The sequence below is a fragment of the Chionomys nivalis genome, chromosome 2 (genome assembly GCF_950005125.1).
Source record: "Chionomys nivalis chromosome 2, mChiNiv1.1, whole genome shotgun sequence".
NCBI classification, from domain to species: domain Eukaryota; kingdom Metazoa; phylum Chordata; class Mammalia; order Rodentia; family Cricetidae; genus Chionomys; species Chionomys nivalis.
This window is the reverse complement of record NC_080087.1, coordinates 39,577,120-39,590,781: the sequence shown is the minus strand read 5'-3', so window position 1 is coordinate 39,590,781 and position 13,662 is coordinate 39,577,120. Positions and strand designations below refer to the sequence as shown.

General features: G+C 38.0%; 1 protein-coding gene across 1 annotated transcript in view; it reads right to left on the bottom strand.

The window, feature by feature from the left end:
* Nucleotides 1-583: 583 nt before the first annotated feature.
* The window catches only part of Themis (thymocyte selection associated), a 184,320-nt gene continuing 171,241 nt past the window's right edge, over nucleotides 584-13,662 (bottom strand). Inside the window, exons 5-6 of the mRNA XM_057762573.1 lie at nucleotides 11,256-11,398; nucleotides 584-607 (exon numbers count right to left, since the gene is read on the bottom strand). Coding sequence (XP_057618556.1) covers nucleotides 11,267-11,398 — 132 coding nt within the window. The 3' untranslated portion in view covers nucleotides 584-607; nucleotides 11,256-11,266. The remainder of the gene's footprint in view (nucleotides 608-11,255; nucleotides 11,399-13,662) is intronic.

Here is a 13,662-nt window from a genome sequence, read left to right as displayed (position 1 = left end):
TCCCCGCCACCGCCTCCCATTTCCCTCCTCCTCCCCCAATCAAGTCCCCCTCCCTCGTTAGCCCTAAGAGCAATCAGAGTTCCTTGCCCTGTGGGAAGTCCAAGGACCACCCACCTCCATCCAGGTCTAGTAAGGTGAGCATCCAAACTGCCTAGGCTCCCACAACGCCAGTACGTGCAGTAGGATCAAAAACCCATTGCCATTGTTCTTGAGTTCTCAGTAGTCCTCATTGTCCGCTATGTTCAGCAAGTCCGGTTTTATCCCATGCTTTTTCAGACCCAGGCCAGCTGGCCTTGGTGAGTTCCCGATAGAACATCCCCATTGTCTCAGTGTGTGGGTGCACCCCTCGAAGGAGAGAGAGAGCACGAGCAAGAATAGACAATTTAAATTTTACACCATGGGCCTATTTTTGAGCCTTATGATCTAAAACCTTTTGTGTTTTTGTCTTTACCCTGGCCCAGTCCAGATTCTTCTAGAGGCCATTGGGGGATTGTTGTTTTTCACCTAGAAGACGAGACTTCCTTTTCCATTGCAACATTTATGTTCACTGTCCAAGTGCCTTCCATTGCATCTTGTTACTTTTGATGTTTTTCAGTTTTGAAGAGTTCTATACTTGAAGAAAAAGGTAAGAGGAATCCATCAGGAGGATGTACCGGCTGCTGGCAAAGATTGTTTATAGGATTTCTGCACACATATTTCTTTTTGAGAAATAATGGGAAGGGGTCAGAGCAAAAAGAACCCAAACGTAAAATAAAAGGAAACCATGTAAATTATTCAGGGACAAAGTAGATATTTATGAGACAGAAAATAATACTGTAGATTTATAATGTGCTTACAGTTGAAAGCCACAGTTTTACATGCATTTTTCCCCATCATAACACATCTGTTTTAGGAGAGTAAGGCAAGAAACTCAGGAAATAGTAAACTTGTAACCAGCTCAGCTAACCACAGCTGGAGAGGGACTGAAGCTGTCTGTGATCTATAGTTGGGATTCTAGATGCCGTCTTTGTTGACTGTGATATTCAACCTGTAAGGCAGAACAGAAACATAGTGTCATTCTAAGAGTAAAGAGGCACCTGTGAACATTAAAATGAAGCAAATGCTCTGTTCTCAAGCAACAGCCTAACTACCTCAAGCTCCAGTTACCATGTAAATAGACTCATGTTGGCACAGCATCCTACCGAACTCCAAAGAGAAGCAGACAGCTCTCTGTTCTCAGACAAGACGCCTCATTCCTTCCCACTATGGTGCTGTTAATTGTGAGAGATAGGATGAGTAGCATAAAATAAACAAACAAAACCAAAAAAGAGAAAGTAGGGAGTGCTGCGCTAAAATGGTCAAGAGTTACCCAAATCTGAAATTTCTCTGACTTGCTTGTGCCTGGATTGTAGGTACCAGAGATCTAAAAATTAATGACTAGGTCTGCACAGAACCCTTCTGATCTCATCATCCTATGATGTCTCTTTTTCCTCCTCGCTTCCTTTTTCTTCCTATTCCTTCTTTTGTTTCTTCCCTTCTTTCTCTCATACTTCCTGCTTTTCTTTTCCTTTCTGCCTACTCCTTTTTTTCTTCCCATTCTTAAAATCCCTTTCTGTAATTACCTAATTTTATGGGACTATTTCTTCATCTTTAAAGATAAGAGGGAGTGAGATACGATAATACCAATCAAGAGCCTGAAACTGCCTCATCATTGTTACCAATTTTTATAATGTGAGAAAAATATAAAGACAAAATATACAGTTTTCTGGCTTTCTAAGGAGGACACAGTCTGATTGGGAAAGGAGAGGATTTCAAATTAGAAAGTAAAACAGTTTCTCTACAAATCATGTTCCTTCCCATAATGGGTTAATATCTCCATTCAGTGCTGTCATGAACTGGTGGATGTGATGCTAGGTGTCTTCATGCAGAATGTGCCAAGGTCCTACATTGTCTTGAATTTGGGTTTTTTTTTTTTTTATTTCTCATCAATTATAGTCCCCAGCAGCAGCCTTTAGATTTTTTGATCTTTCTCAAATCACAATAGCAGCATACCACCCAGGGTAAAACATGCATTAAAATAAAGTTTTCAGCCTGTATGCCCAGATTAATTTCTACTCCCAACACCACCTTTCAGACATTATCTACAAAAGGGGATAACAACATTTCTCCCTCACAGTGTTTCTATTCTTGGTGGTGGAGAAAAAGTAAATTTAAATAGTTATACTATAGAAAGAATGGAGGATGTAGACTTAGCCCTGAGCCTTGAGAATACAACTAAGGGCCGCATGTCTTGACAAAACTTTGCATTTTATTTCCTTGTTAGTGAATGAGTTTTGATGATAATTACTGAGACATAGAATTGAAAAATATCAAATGAAATAATGTATCTCAAGTGATTTGTAAAATATATAACACAACAGAAATGTCACCTGCTATTATAGTCCTATCCTCACGTAAAAGGATTACAGGTCTGCATCTCTCTCCTGTCTATAAACTGATTTACAATAGTACATAGTAAAGCAGAAAAGTGGAAGATGAGGATATTAGAATAATTATATTATCTCAAACTGAAACAATGGCCGTAAGCCAGATTCATTTTAATGGGGACTTTCTAGGTCACTTCGACAGTCTGATCTTGTTCGTTCTTGCTCTTGCTCGCCACTCCAGTGACCACTCCAGAGGACAGAGCCAAGTTCACGATGAAGAGAAGTTTGTTTCTATTACATTCTCACTTGTAAGACATCTGAAAGTAGACAGGAACCATTTTTTTCTAACAATTGCTTAGATTTTAGAATGCAAATTTATATGAAAACCTTTACTTTGAGGCATTTATCATCCATTCTTTTGGAAATATCACAAGTTTAATACAGAGGTGATTGTTTTTACATTGAATTGCAGATCCACTGAACCAATTATTTAGTTGATGTGATTAACTGAGGAATTTGGAATCACACAGAGCAGTTCCTCGGAGGTTAAAACAAATCATTCATCATTTGAACAGACATAAATGGAGTTTTATTTCATTTTTTTCTAAAAAAGTATAAGCTAAGCAAATGACCTTCACTAGAAGGAATACACATCTCCAAAACTCACCTGCCACCCCAGCTAAAAAAATAAAAATATTGCCAAAAGTCAATTGTTTGAGAAGATTAAAATGAAGGAAATTTTCTATTTTTATCTATTTTGTAGACATCAAGCTGCAATATATCTAAAACTGATTTAAATTATTTTATAAAATTGGTATTTCCTAAAACATTATTAAATCAAGACTACAGACATCCCACTATCCTTGAGAACCAAGAGACAGATTCCTAATGCTAAGTCTGAGACTGAGCTGCTAAACTGTGAGCCAGCATCTTTTAGGGAGGAGACTCACGACACCCTCAGTCACTTTTGAGTCCTCTATGGGATAACTTCTGAACATTTTCAACTGGGTTTTCATCCATGTTTCAATGATGTGCCAACTGTTTGCTTTCCCTTCTTTGGCACATTTTGAAATTTAGCTATGGGCTAAGATCAAGTACCAAATAACACGTGTGAACAGCTGCTACCCCTCTCTCGTTTGTGGTGATTAATTCATACTTAGGTTTCTGCTGTTGGAGAATGTTTTTACCTTTTTTAAATATAATGTTTGAGAGATGCCACACTCTGTCAATAAAGTACAGAATAGCAATCTGAAGGGCATTTCTTTGTTCAAGAAATATTGAGAGTTCACCACGCACCCAATAGTTTCTTAGTGTCTAAAATTATAACAAGGTGGAAATATTATAAAAAATCCCTGTAATCATGATACCCATCTGTGGTGCAGGAGGATAATAATCAAAATTTAAAAGGAAAGCATATGCTACTTTATCTGAAAGAAAGAGGCAGAGTCAGCTAAAAGTGTATCATTTCAGGCAAGATGATTATAGAAGAGATCACTGAAATTGGTCAAGGCTGGTCTACAGGAGGGAATAGGGAGGGTCATCGTAATTTTGGGATAAAGTGTATGACTGGAATTCCTCTTGAGGCTTTGAAAAGGAATCCAAAGGAACTTGAACAAAGAGATGGATAAAAATAGGACGTTGCTGTGGAATATTCTCAGGGTTTCTTGGACTGACTTAGGATTCAGCAGGTTGCACCTGCCTATTGTACTGAGAGCAAGTATCTTGGAACAATGGTAGAAGAAGATGAGTTAGCCGATTTAAGAATCCTGGTCATCCATGTGATAGTACATGCCTGCAATTCCAGCCTTCAGTAGACACAGGCTGGAATTCAAGTCTTGAATTTCTGAGTTCAAGGTCAGTCTGGACAATCTAGTAAGACACTATTTAAGAAGGAAAAAGTTCTGAAACAATGGTTGATAATAGCAGATATTTGAATTAACATGATAGCAGTAGTTATGGAAGAGAAAAAGTCATATCCTATAGACTAAAGATAAACCAATAGAATTTGCTAATGCCGTAGGCATGATAGGTGAGAATAAGAAAAATACTCTTCTGTTTCTCTCCTGTATCACTGTTTAAAATGTGGTTCCTAAACATCTCCTATATCAGAATCACAAGAAAAACATGCTTAAGTGGATTATTGGTATAACCAAGAACCAATAATTTTTTTCTAGTGCACAGATTAGAGAACATTTTCTCTATAGGGCTAGATAGTAAATATCTGTTACAGCCATTCAACTTTGCTCCCTTAGCACCAAAGCCTCCATAGACCACATATAAAGGTATCAATGTAGCTATGTCCTAATATAATGCTACTTATAGGTATTGAAATTTAAATTTCATATTATTTTTTCCATATCAGAAAATACTATCTTGTCTTTCCTTTTTAAGGACTTAGAAGTAAGAACAAACATTTGTTAACTTCTGAGCTGTACAGAAATAGGCATTAGGATATATAACCCACAGGTCATAGTTTCCAATTCTGCTCTCCAAAATAGGTGCCCCATATCTATATTTCAGTGTTCACATAAGTGATTTCGTTGTGCGCAAGAGTATTCTTGTGATGTAGGAATTTATATCCCAATTTAAAACTTAAAGGCAAATCACAAGTTATGACATTGAGGTAGCGTTCACTCTTAGGTCTTTCTGGTTGCAAAGTCAGCTCACTTGCCACAAAACATCCCACTACTAAAAGACCTGTTTTCTTAGTAGTTCGTGATCTTTTGGAGACATAGACTAAGGAGAAGGTAAAGTAAAAGAAAAAGTAAAAGATCACTTTGTCCAGAAAGCTGTTGTTTCTTCTCCATGCAGTACATTGTGCTGCTCTTTTAATTACCAGTCTGCTGATGAGAAATCCCATTGGTGAAGGCTGACAAGTGAAGTTCTCTACAAAGAACAAGCACTGCAGAAAATAAATTAATCTCTAGGGAAGAAGAGGGGCAAGCTTGTCAGTGCTCACCAACTGCTAATGGAAAATGATTATTCAGAATTTGTCAAATGATGCATGACTATAAACTATATAGTTTATATAGAATATGATGAGAAGAGGTCGAAGGCTTAAAGCATAAAAAGGATAAGGTAACAAAACCTAGTTATCCTTGTTTGATCAGTACATGTGTACACTTGCTGAAATACCATACCGTACCTATGATGATGTATAGAAGACATTAGTTAGACAAGTAAAAATAGAATTGTATTTAGCATATAACCCAACAATAATAAAAACCAGATGTTGGTTGTCAGTATTAAGTTATCTAACATTTTAAATGATAGGTTTTCTAGTTTGGGGATTAAATACTCTTTCTGAGCTTAGATCACCATTGAACTGAACCATAGTGTTGGTATTTCATTAAAATTGAGAAGCAAAGATATGTTTCATCAAAGGAGGAGTGGATGAGGTGGGACAGAGGAGAGGTTGGCAGGGAGTGGCCAAGAGAAGAGGAAGGAGAAACTGTGGTTGGGATGTAAAATAAATAAATATAAAAAATATTTTTAATGATGTTAATATCTGAAGTAAAACCTCCAGACACAGTATAACAAAGTTGTCAATCAAGGTGTTAAATACAGAATCCCTAATTTTTCTAGTTCTTAAAATAATCCTTATAAGGAACTCATTTGTGCCCTATTTCTCATCATGCAAGTGAAACTTAGTTTAGGTTACACGTTTAAGGCAAACCAAAGTCCATACAAACACTTCTTTAGATTCTTTCTTGTCCAGTCTTTATTGTCTGGGTTCCACCTTGGCCTTAGAGGAGAACTTTCCCATAGGGTTTCATTCTTTTCAGCTGTTTTTTTTAGTCCACCCACCGAAGTGAGAATTCGATGTAAAGAACAACCCAAATGAGTCTTACACTGTAAAAGAAGAATGCTCATTTGTTCCTGGCCGCCCAGACCCAAATAATCACATAGAAACTGTATTAATTATGAAACTGCTTGGCCTACTAGCTCAGGCCTCTTATTAATTAACTCTTACATCTTGAATTAAGCCATTTCTATTTATCTATGTATTGGTATGAGGTTGTGGCTTACTGATAAGGATCTGGCTCTGTCTCCTTCAGCAGCTACATGCATCTCTTTGACTCTGCCTACTCTCTATATATCTCTGTTTGGATTGTCCACCTGACTTTACTCTGCTAAGCCATTGGTCAAAATAGATTCTTTATTAAACAATAGTAATAAAACATTTTCATAGCATGCAGAGGAGAATCCCACATCTTTATTCTGATATGGGACTCTTTGGGGCCAACTACCTCAATGTTCTACCAGTAGAGGGTGTTGCATCATAATCACTCAAAACTGATGGGCATGAAGCTTGGGTTGGTGAAGAAAATGAAACTTGGAGACCGGAAATAACTTGTGCACACGCTGTACATTTAGGTTTGGGCAGGGCTTAGACGAGAAAGCAAGGCACTTGTGTTTTGTTTTCTGGCTTTGTACTTCTCTCATTGGTTAGTGGTCTAATTTATAAAGGGCAAGTAATGACAGATTTCGTCCAACCATTTGGGATAATTCAAGGAACATAGCTGAGGAATCGAAAGGGAAAAAAATTACATTAGAGATCATGAATCAAGAAAGCATAACATTTATTTAATAAGCAACATCTATGCATTCCACAAAGATTTCAGCTTCCAGAGGGACACACAAGGAAGAAAGAAGAAATAGGTCCCTGTGCATCCAGGGAATTTACCAGAAGCAATCATAGCAATTAATATGGAATGTAGATAATAACAAGTTCCTCCTCCCAGGTAAATATTAATCTTCTTATCCTGAATGTCATTGCTCTGGGTCCAAAGAAGCCCCCTTATCCATTGTCAGAGCCTGTGGCAGGAGCAGCTACATGCAATGATTGACTGATGCAGAGAGTACAGCGAACTGCCCCAACTCAGGGCACCTCTAAAGACTCATGCCCATTCAAGAGCTCCCTGAGATATACCCTGACAACTTTTTAGTGATTATATCAGGATTCATCTTCTCCTTCTGCCCAAGCCTGTGTCTGTCACTCTGCCTTGAGTGTTTTTCCTGAGAACACTCCCCAATCAATTTGCATTGTACAAATCAGCTCAGGGATTTGGGTGGGCAAAAAAATCTGTTTAATGCGAACTTTTCCACTTAACACCTGTCAGCTACTTAAAATAGTTCTCAAGCTGATTAAACAGCAGAACACTGTGCTCTTGTTTAGCCACCACTGCCAAGGAGGAAGAGGACACCAGGGATCCAGTTAATGCCATCATAGCAATGTTTCTTATACTCAGGAACTAGTGACAGAGCTAAAGAGGGTTTCTCATCCCCTCCCTTGTCCATAGCTATAAAAATCCAAAGATGGCCCAATTCTCAAAGGAACAAAATATAAACTAAGCCTCAATGCCCACAGGAGCCACAGCATCAGGACTTCTCAGAGGTCCTGTTGGAAAATAAAGTTTTCTTAGAAATCAACTCATGGGGTCAGTAGTTTCTTGTAGCACTGACACAGTTGGAGTTTACTATGTGTTAAATTAACTTTGACCTCCTTTATCTAATGAGCTCTTCAGCGTTACCTACGGGGTAGAGGACATATGGACCCAACTTGACAAATACAGAGAATTTAGCAAATTGCTCATGGCACGCCACGAGTAAGTGGAGCAGCAAGTTTTTAAATCAAGCAGTCAGCACTAAGACTGCAGAGGTCTGAACTTTACCCTCTCACCATATACACATGGTACTTTCAGAGAGCTGTGCTCTTATTTATAGACAAAACATTCAGAGTTAACGATGATGTTGCTGAAAGATGATGAAAGAATCACCAAGCTACTAGAGTAAATTAAGGGCCCAACAAAGCACTCTCAGCAGCTTCTTAGAGAAAAGAGCTGGGACTGGCAATACTGTCCAGAGTCAGTTTCTCCAAGTGGATTCCATTGCTATTGCATAGTTCCTGTTTGGCTACTTAGAAAAACCCTTCTAATTGTTTACAATGACTATCTAACTCAATAATAGTCTATACTTTATCATCAGATATATTTCAGTAAAAACTCCATTTCCTGTATCTGATGAACAAAGCTGCGTATCCTGGAGACACAAAATGAGAATAGTTCTAGGGCTTGAGTGGTGAGGCAGAAGGATCGTAAGTTCAAGGCCAGCTAGGCTATGTAGCACTACCCTGTCTTGAAAGAAGAAAAAAGGAGTGGGGAAAGCGACTTAGAAGGGACCTCATTTGCTCCTCCTGAACTCAGAAGAGGTTACTGCATATTCAGAGAAAAGCAATCTATACGGGGTGAGTGTGAGTCCAATTGGCCAGTTTATTTTTAAATAAGGGTATGTATACCATATGAAATAAAACAAAATTGGCCAAGTTTCCTTTGTCATCTACTTTCCCTTTTTATTTTTATGTATAGAACTGGCACACCATGTTAGTACATACTGAAGATTCCAACTTGGTTGTCTTTGAAGGTGGAAAAGCAAATACAAATACTCTGTGGACACTATAGTGGGTAATTTTCAAGCTAATGCATGTTGAAATTGACCCCTAAAAGGAAACTTCACTTTAGTCTGTTGTAGGAAGCTAGGAAGTCTCACTCGCCTAGACCTATTATTTTAATCCAAGGCTCCTTTTGTCCTTAAAGCCATCATTTATGAGCACAGTGTAAGATTGGGTGCTTCCCTGGCTTATGAAATACTTTGCATTATTCACTCAGGGCACAGCTGGGGCAACCGCTGTACTATCCCAGAAACACACACGCTGGGAAGATTAGATACCCAAGTTCCCTGTGATTGAAACAAAAAACTTTGATCTCAGGAATTGTGTTATCTGGTACTTTGTAGAATCCATAATCTTAAAGAAAAAAATAGTTTCCAATGAATTAATAATGGCTTGAGTCCCAACCCGCTACACCAATTTTCACTGCAGCGGTTGTGTCTTTTATAGTCACACTTGATTAGTGTTTGAAATGTGGAGGAATTGCAATATGCATGGCTTTCAAAGCCCTTTACAGAATTTCATTTTATCACTCAGAGAGAGTCAATGAAAACGTAATAAGAAAAGCTCTATGGGATATTTTTATAGAAGTGTCAGAAGCCAGTAAGCTAACTACTTGAAAGAACTCAGATAGTACAGACAGGGTTGGGAGCAGAAACACTTCAGAGACTTTAGATCCAGTATTTTGTCTTTTATATGTCCTTGGAGAAAAAAAATCATATGCATTACAATATCAAATAAGGAAGGGAGGGAGGAACAAACCATATGCTTAAGAATAATTAATTTCAATTTTCCTATGAACTAAATGCGAAGTTTTGAAGATAACTGTCATAGGAACTGAGCTGATTTGCTGTGTCTAAAATATTGCCAAAAAAGGAGAAAATCCTCATTTCCCTTGCAAAGACATGCCAGAGTCCCACCATATGGAAGTGAGTCTGGTTACTTAGTTGATTGTGATTAGTCCCGCATAACTTCATTTGATCTTGTTTTGCCTTCAGCAGAGATGGAAAATGCCCCATCAACTTCCCTACAAACTAAACCACCATAATTCAGGACTGCATTTGATTAGTAATATAATTTTTAATATTTTTACTAATTCTTTTTGACTTTATAGTATGTATTTTACCACATTCGCCCACAACTCGTTCCTTTAATTCTTCCCAGATCATCTCTACATCCCTACTCACCCCAAATTGATGTCTTTTTCTTTTTTTTCCATTTTTAAATTTATTTTCCGAGTAACCCATTGACTCCAATTTGTGCTGTGCATTTAGTCCTGGGTATGGAACCCTCCAGTGGAGGGTAGGGTGGTCAATCTACCACAAGCTATACCCTTAAAGAAAACTAATTCTTCCTCCTCCAGAAGTTATCATCTGCCCAAGGCTCGATGAACCTCTTTCATTGCATGCTAAACTGAAGATGATCTTGGTCCTTGTGCAACTCTTGTACAGACAGCAACGACCACTGTGAGTTTACAAGCACAGTCACACTGTCATGTCCAGAAGACACTTGCACTGATCCTCTCCAACCTCTGGGTCTCACCATCTGTAATCTCCATGATGATCCCTGAGCTTCCTTGTACAAGACATGGATATCTCATTTGTGTCTGATCCCTCCTCAGTCACTTATTCCCTGCATGTTGACTGTGAGTTTCTGTGTTTAGGCATCATACACTGAATGAAGAAACTTCTCTGTGCTAAGTAAGGTCTGAGCGTTGGTTGAAACTCAGTTACCATCATCTCATTCAACCCATTAAAACTTCCTTATTCATCTAGTGAAAATATAGAATATTATGCTTGGGGCTAGGAAGATGGCTGTCAGAAAATTTTCTTCTGCAAGGCATGAGTTCAGAGTCCGGGCAGCCACATAGAAAGGCAGGAACATGGATGTGCTTGAGCAACTCCAGAATTGGAGGCGGCAGAGATAGGAAGGTCCCTGGCTAGCCAGCCAGCCTGGATGAATTGATGAGATCCAGGTTCAGAGAGAGACCCTGCCTCATAAAGTAAGTTGGGGAACTCTGAGGACTTTTTAGTACTTGAGTACTTGAGTGTTGTTCTCATAGAAGACTCAAGTTCTCTCAGTACCTATAGGGTGAATATAATTCTCTGTACTTCCAATCTCGGGAGACCTGACTCCTTCTTCTAGCCTTCCAGGATTCTGAATGCATGTGATACACAGATAAACATGCAGGCAAAAACCATTTACATAAAATAAAAAGATATGTCTTGAAAAAGAAAAACAAAGAAAAGGTAAAGAGCCCCCCAAAAGATTCCCAACATTGGCCTCTGATTTCTACACATGTGCTGTGTATTCCAAACAATATGGAAGCAAGAAATTTTGCACCGCCCCCTTGTCAGGTAGGTAGTTAACAATAGTGGATGGCTTAACTGACCTGTAATCACCTTGTTGCTTGCTACTCCAGTGGCCCCTGCTTGTTCTTCTGCCTCTCCACATCAACCAGATCATTTCGAAAACCCACTGGTATTCTTGAATCCAGGCCACCTTGAACTGGATGAAGTTTCTTGACTCTGTCTGCATGGTGACTCTGAAATGGCAAGCACATGTAAATTATCAGCCCCAAATAAATGCCTATTAGAGATATGACAAGAGTAAACATTTATGATATGGCAAGTCACTACTCTGTGTCTGAAAGATAAGTCTCTATACACCAAATCAATTAGTTTAGGAATATAGTTTAGGAATCTAGGTGTGAGCATTCTGAGGTAGCCAAGTGATCAGAATAAAAAGGGTTGTTTAGCTTGGGGTTTTGTGGGACTTCTAACATTGAGAGTGAGAACACTCTTACCCAGTTGTTATCTTGATAGTCAAGCAACCCAGTACTCTGTCATTTATTACATAATTAAAAATCAATTCTGCATTAGTTTCATTCTTCCTTAAAATTGATTTTTATTTTAAAATTTTATATGTACAAGTGCTTTGCCTGTATGTATGTGTGTATATCACCTGCATGCCTGGTACTCAAGGAGACCAGAAGATGGCATTGGATCCCCTAGAGCTAGAGTTACAGACAGTTGTGAGAGTTTACATGGGTACTAGGAATCAAACCCAGGTTCTCTGCAAGAGCAGCACCTTCTTTTCACCACTAAACCATATCTCCAGCCCCATTTATCTCTATGCTTTGTTTAGAAGAAAATTTAATATCTGCTCTAAATTTATTTGTATTTTAGTCAGTAGTTTGAAATTTTGACAAAGTCACTTGTCCAATTTAAGGATAATGATTCATCATAATGATTAATTATTAAGGCACACATCAATGGTTCCCTGTAACTTGCATAGGATATATCATAATGTTTGACCTTATACTGACACATTGCATACTTCAAAAGATACATCAGTTATGATGCCACACTCAAAGACTAAAGAGGAAATTAAACTTTAGACCTTAGCTTCATAATCGAATCCAGACTATAAACTTAAGAGTTTGAATGTGGTTATAAAATATTAGCAGATTTGTATTTAAAATTAACCAGCCAAATTTGGCCATTTACACTAGCAAATTTAGCGCCCAGGACAACACATTGAGTTGTCCACACTATTGTTTATTTTCTCAGGTCTGCATTCCCATGAAGTGATGAGAACATGTGTAGCATAGCATAAGGGAAGCTGACCATGAGCTGACGTTTAGCTAGGGTACCAGTTGTGTAAGCTGAGGTGAAACACATCTATAGGAGTCCAGTTTAGACCAAGAGAAACCAGATCAAGCAGGTTCAACCCCACAACTTCATGAATCAATTAAATGTGATTTGAATTGTATATGCCCTGAGTTTTTTCAGGTCAAGCAACATCGTGTGGTGATGACTGTTTCATCCTAAAAATCTATCCCAGACACTGTTGTGTGGCAATGCAAATATATGACAGCTTCAGACTGTCAAATACAGCGTCTCAAAATGTTTATGTAGAGGATTAAAATAATGTGGTGAGTCATTTATAGATAATTCTCAAGTCCCCTTTCTAAAATCAAAGGATTGAAGCTTAGTAATACTGCCAGGGACTTCTCAAAGGACCATTTGAGTTCTGATAGTAAATGCAACTATTTAGCATCATACCGCTTACATTCAATTTGCTCACAAACTACAAAATATACACTCATGGCATATAATGAAATTTTAAATCTGTTGTCAGGCCAGTATCATCACACAGTTTTTGAAACAATGAAGATTCAATATCTACATAGCCTCTTGATTTGTAATTACATGCTTTTGGAAAATATATTCATGCCAAGATACATGTTAAATCATAGTTTCTCAGTAGTGAAACATAAACTAGATTAATAGAAAAAAATAGTTTAATGACTTTTTTCATACAAAATTCAACTGATAACATTAAAACACCAAAGGACCCCTGGGATGACAGTGGATAAAGGGACTTGTTGCTAAGCATGATGACCTGGGTTTGGTCCCTGGGATCCACAAGTTTTTACTGGACGACTTTACATCTGACTCCTTCACAAACCACAAAACAACTGAGAAAACTGAACTCTGTAAGTTTTCCTCTGACCTCCATGTGTGCACTGTATGCTCCATTCTTGCTCCTTCTCTCGTAACAAACAACCAAAAAACCAAGTCTCCAATGCTTTAACCAAATAAATAAATAAAAATGATGGTGAAAATCAGGCAGTTTGTGGAAATTATGAATACTATACTATACTCCAAATTCTAAAGAAGAGACATTAGACATTCTTAGTTTGATTCTTAGTTTGAGACTTTTATCATGAAGTCACAGTGGAAAAAAAAAACCCAACTGATCATGATGGTCTAGTTAAAAAAAAAAAAAAAAAAAAAAAACCTG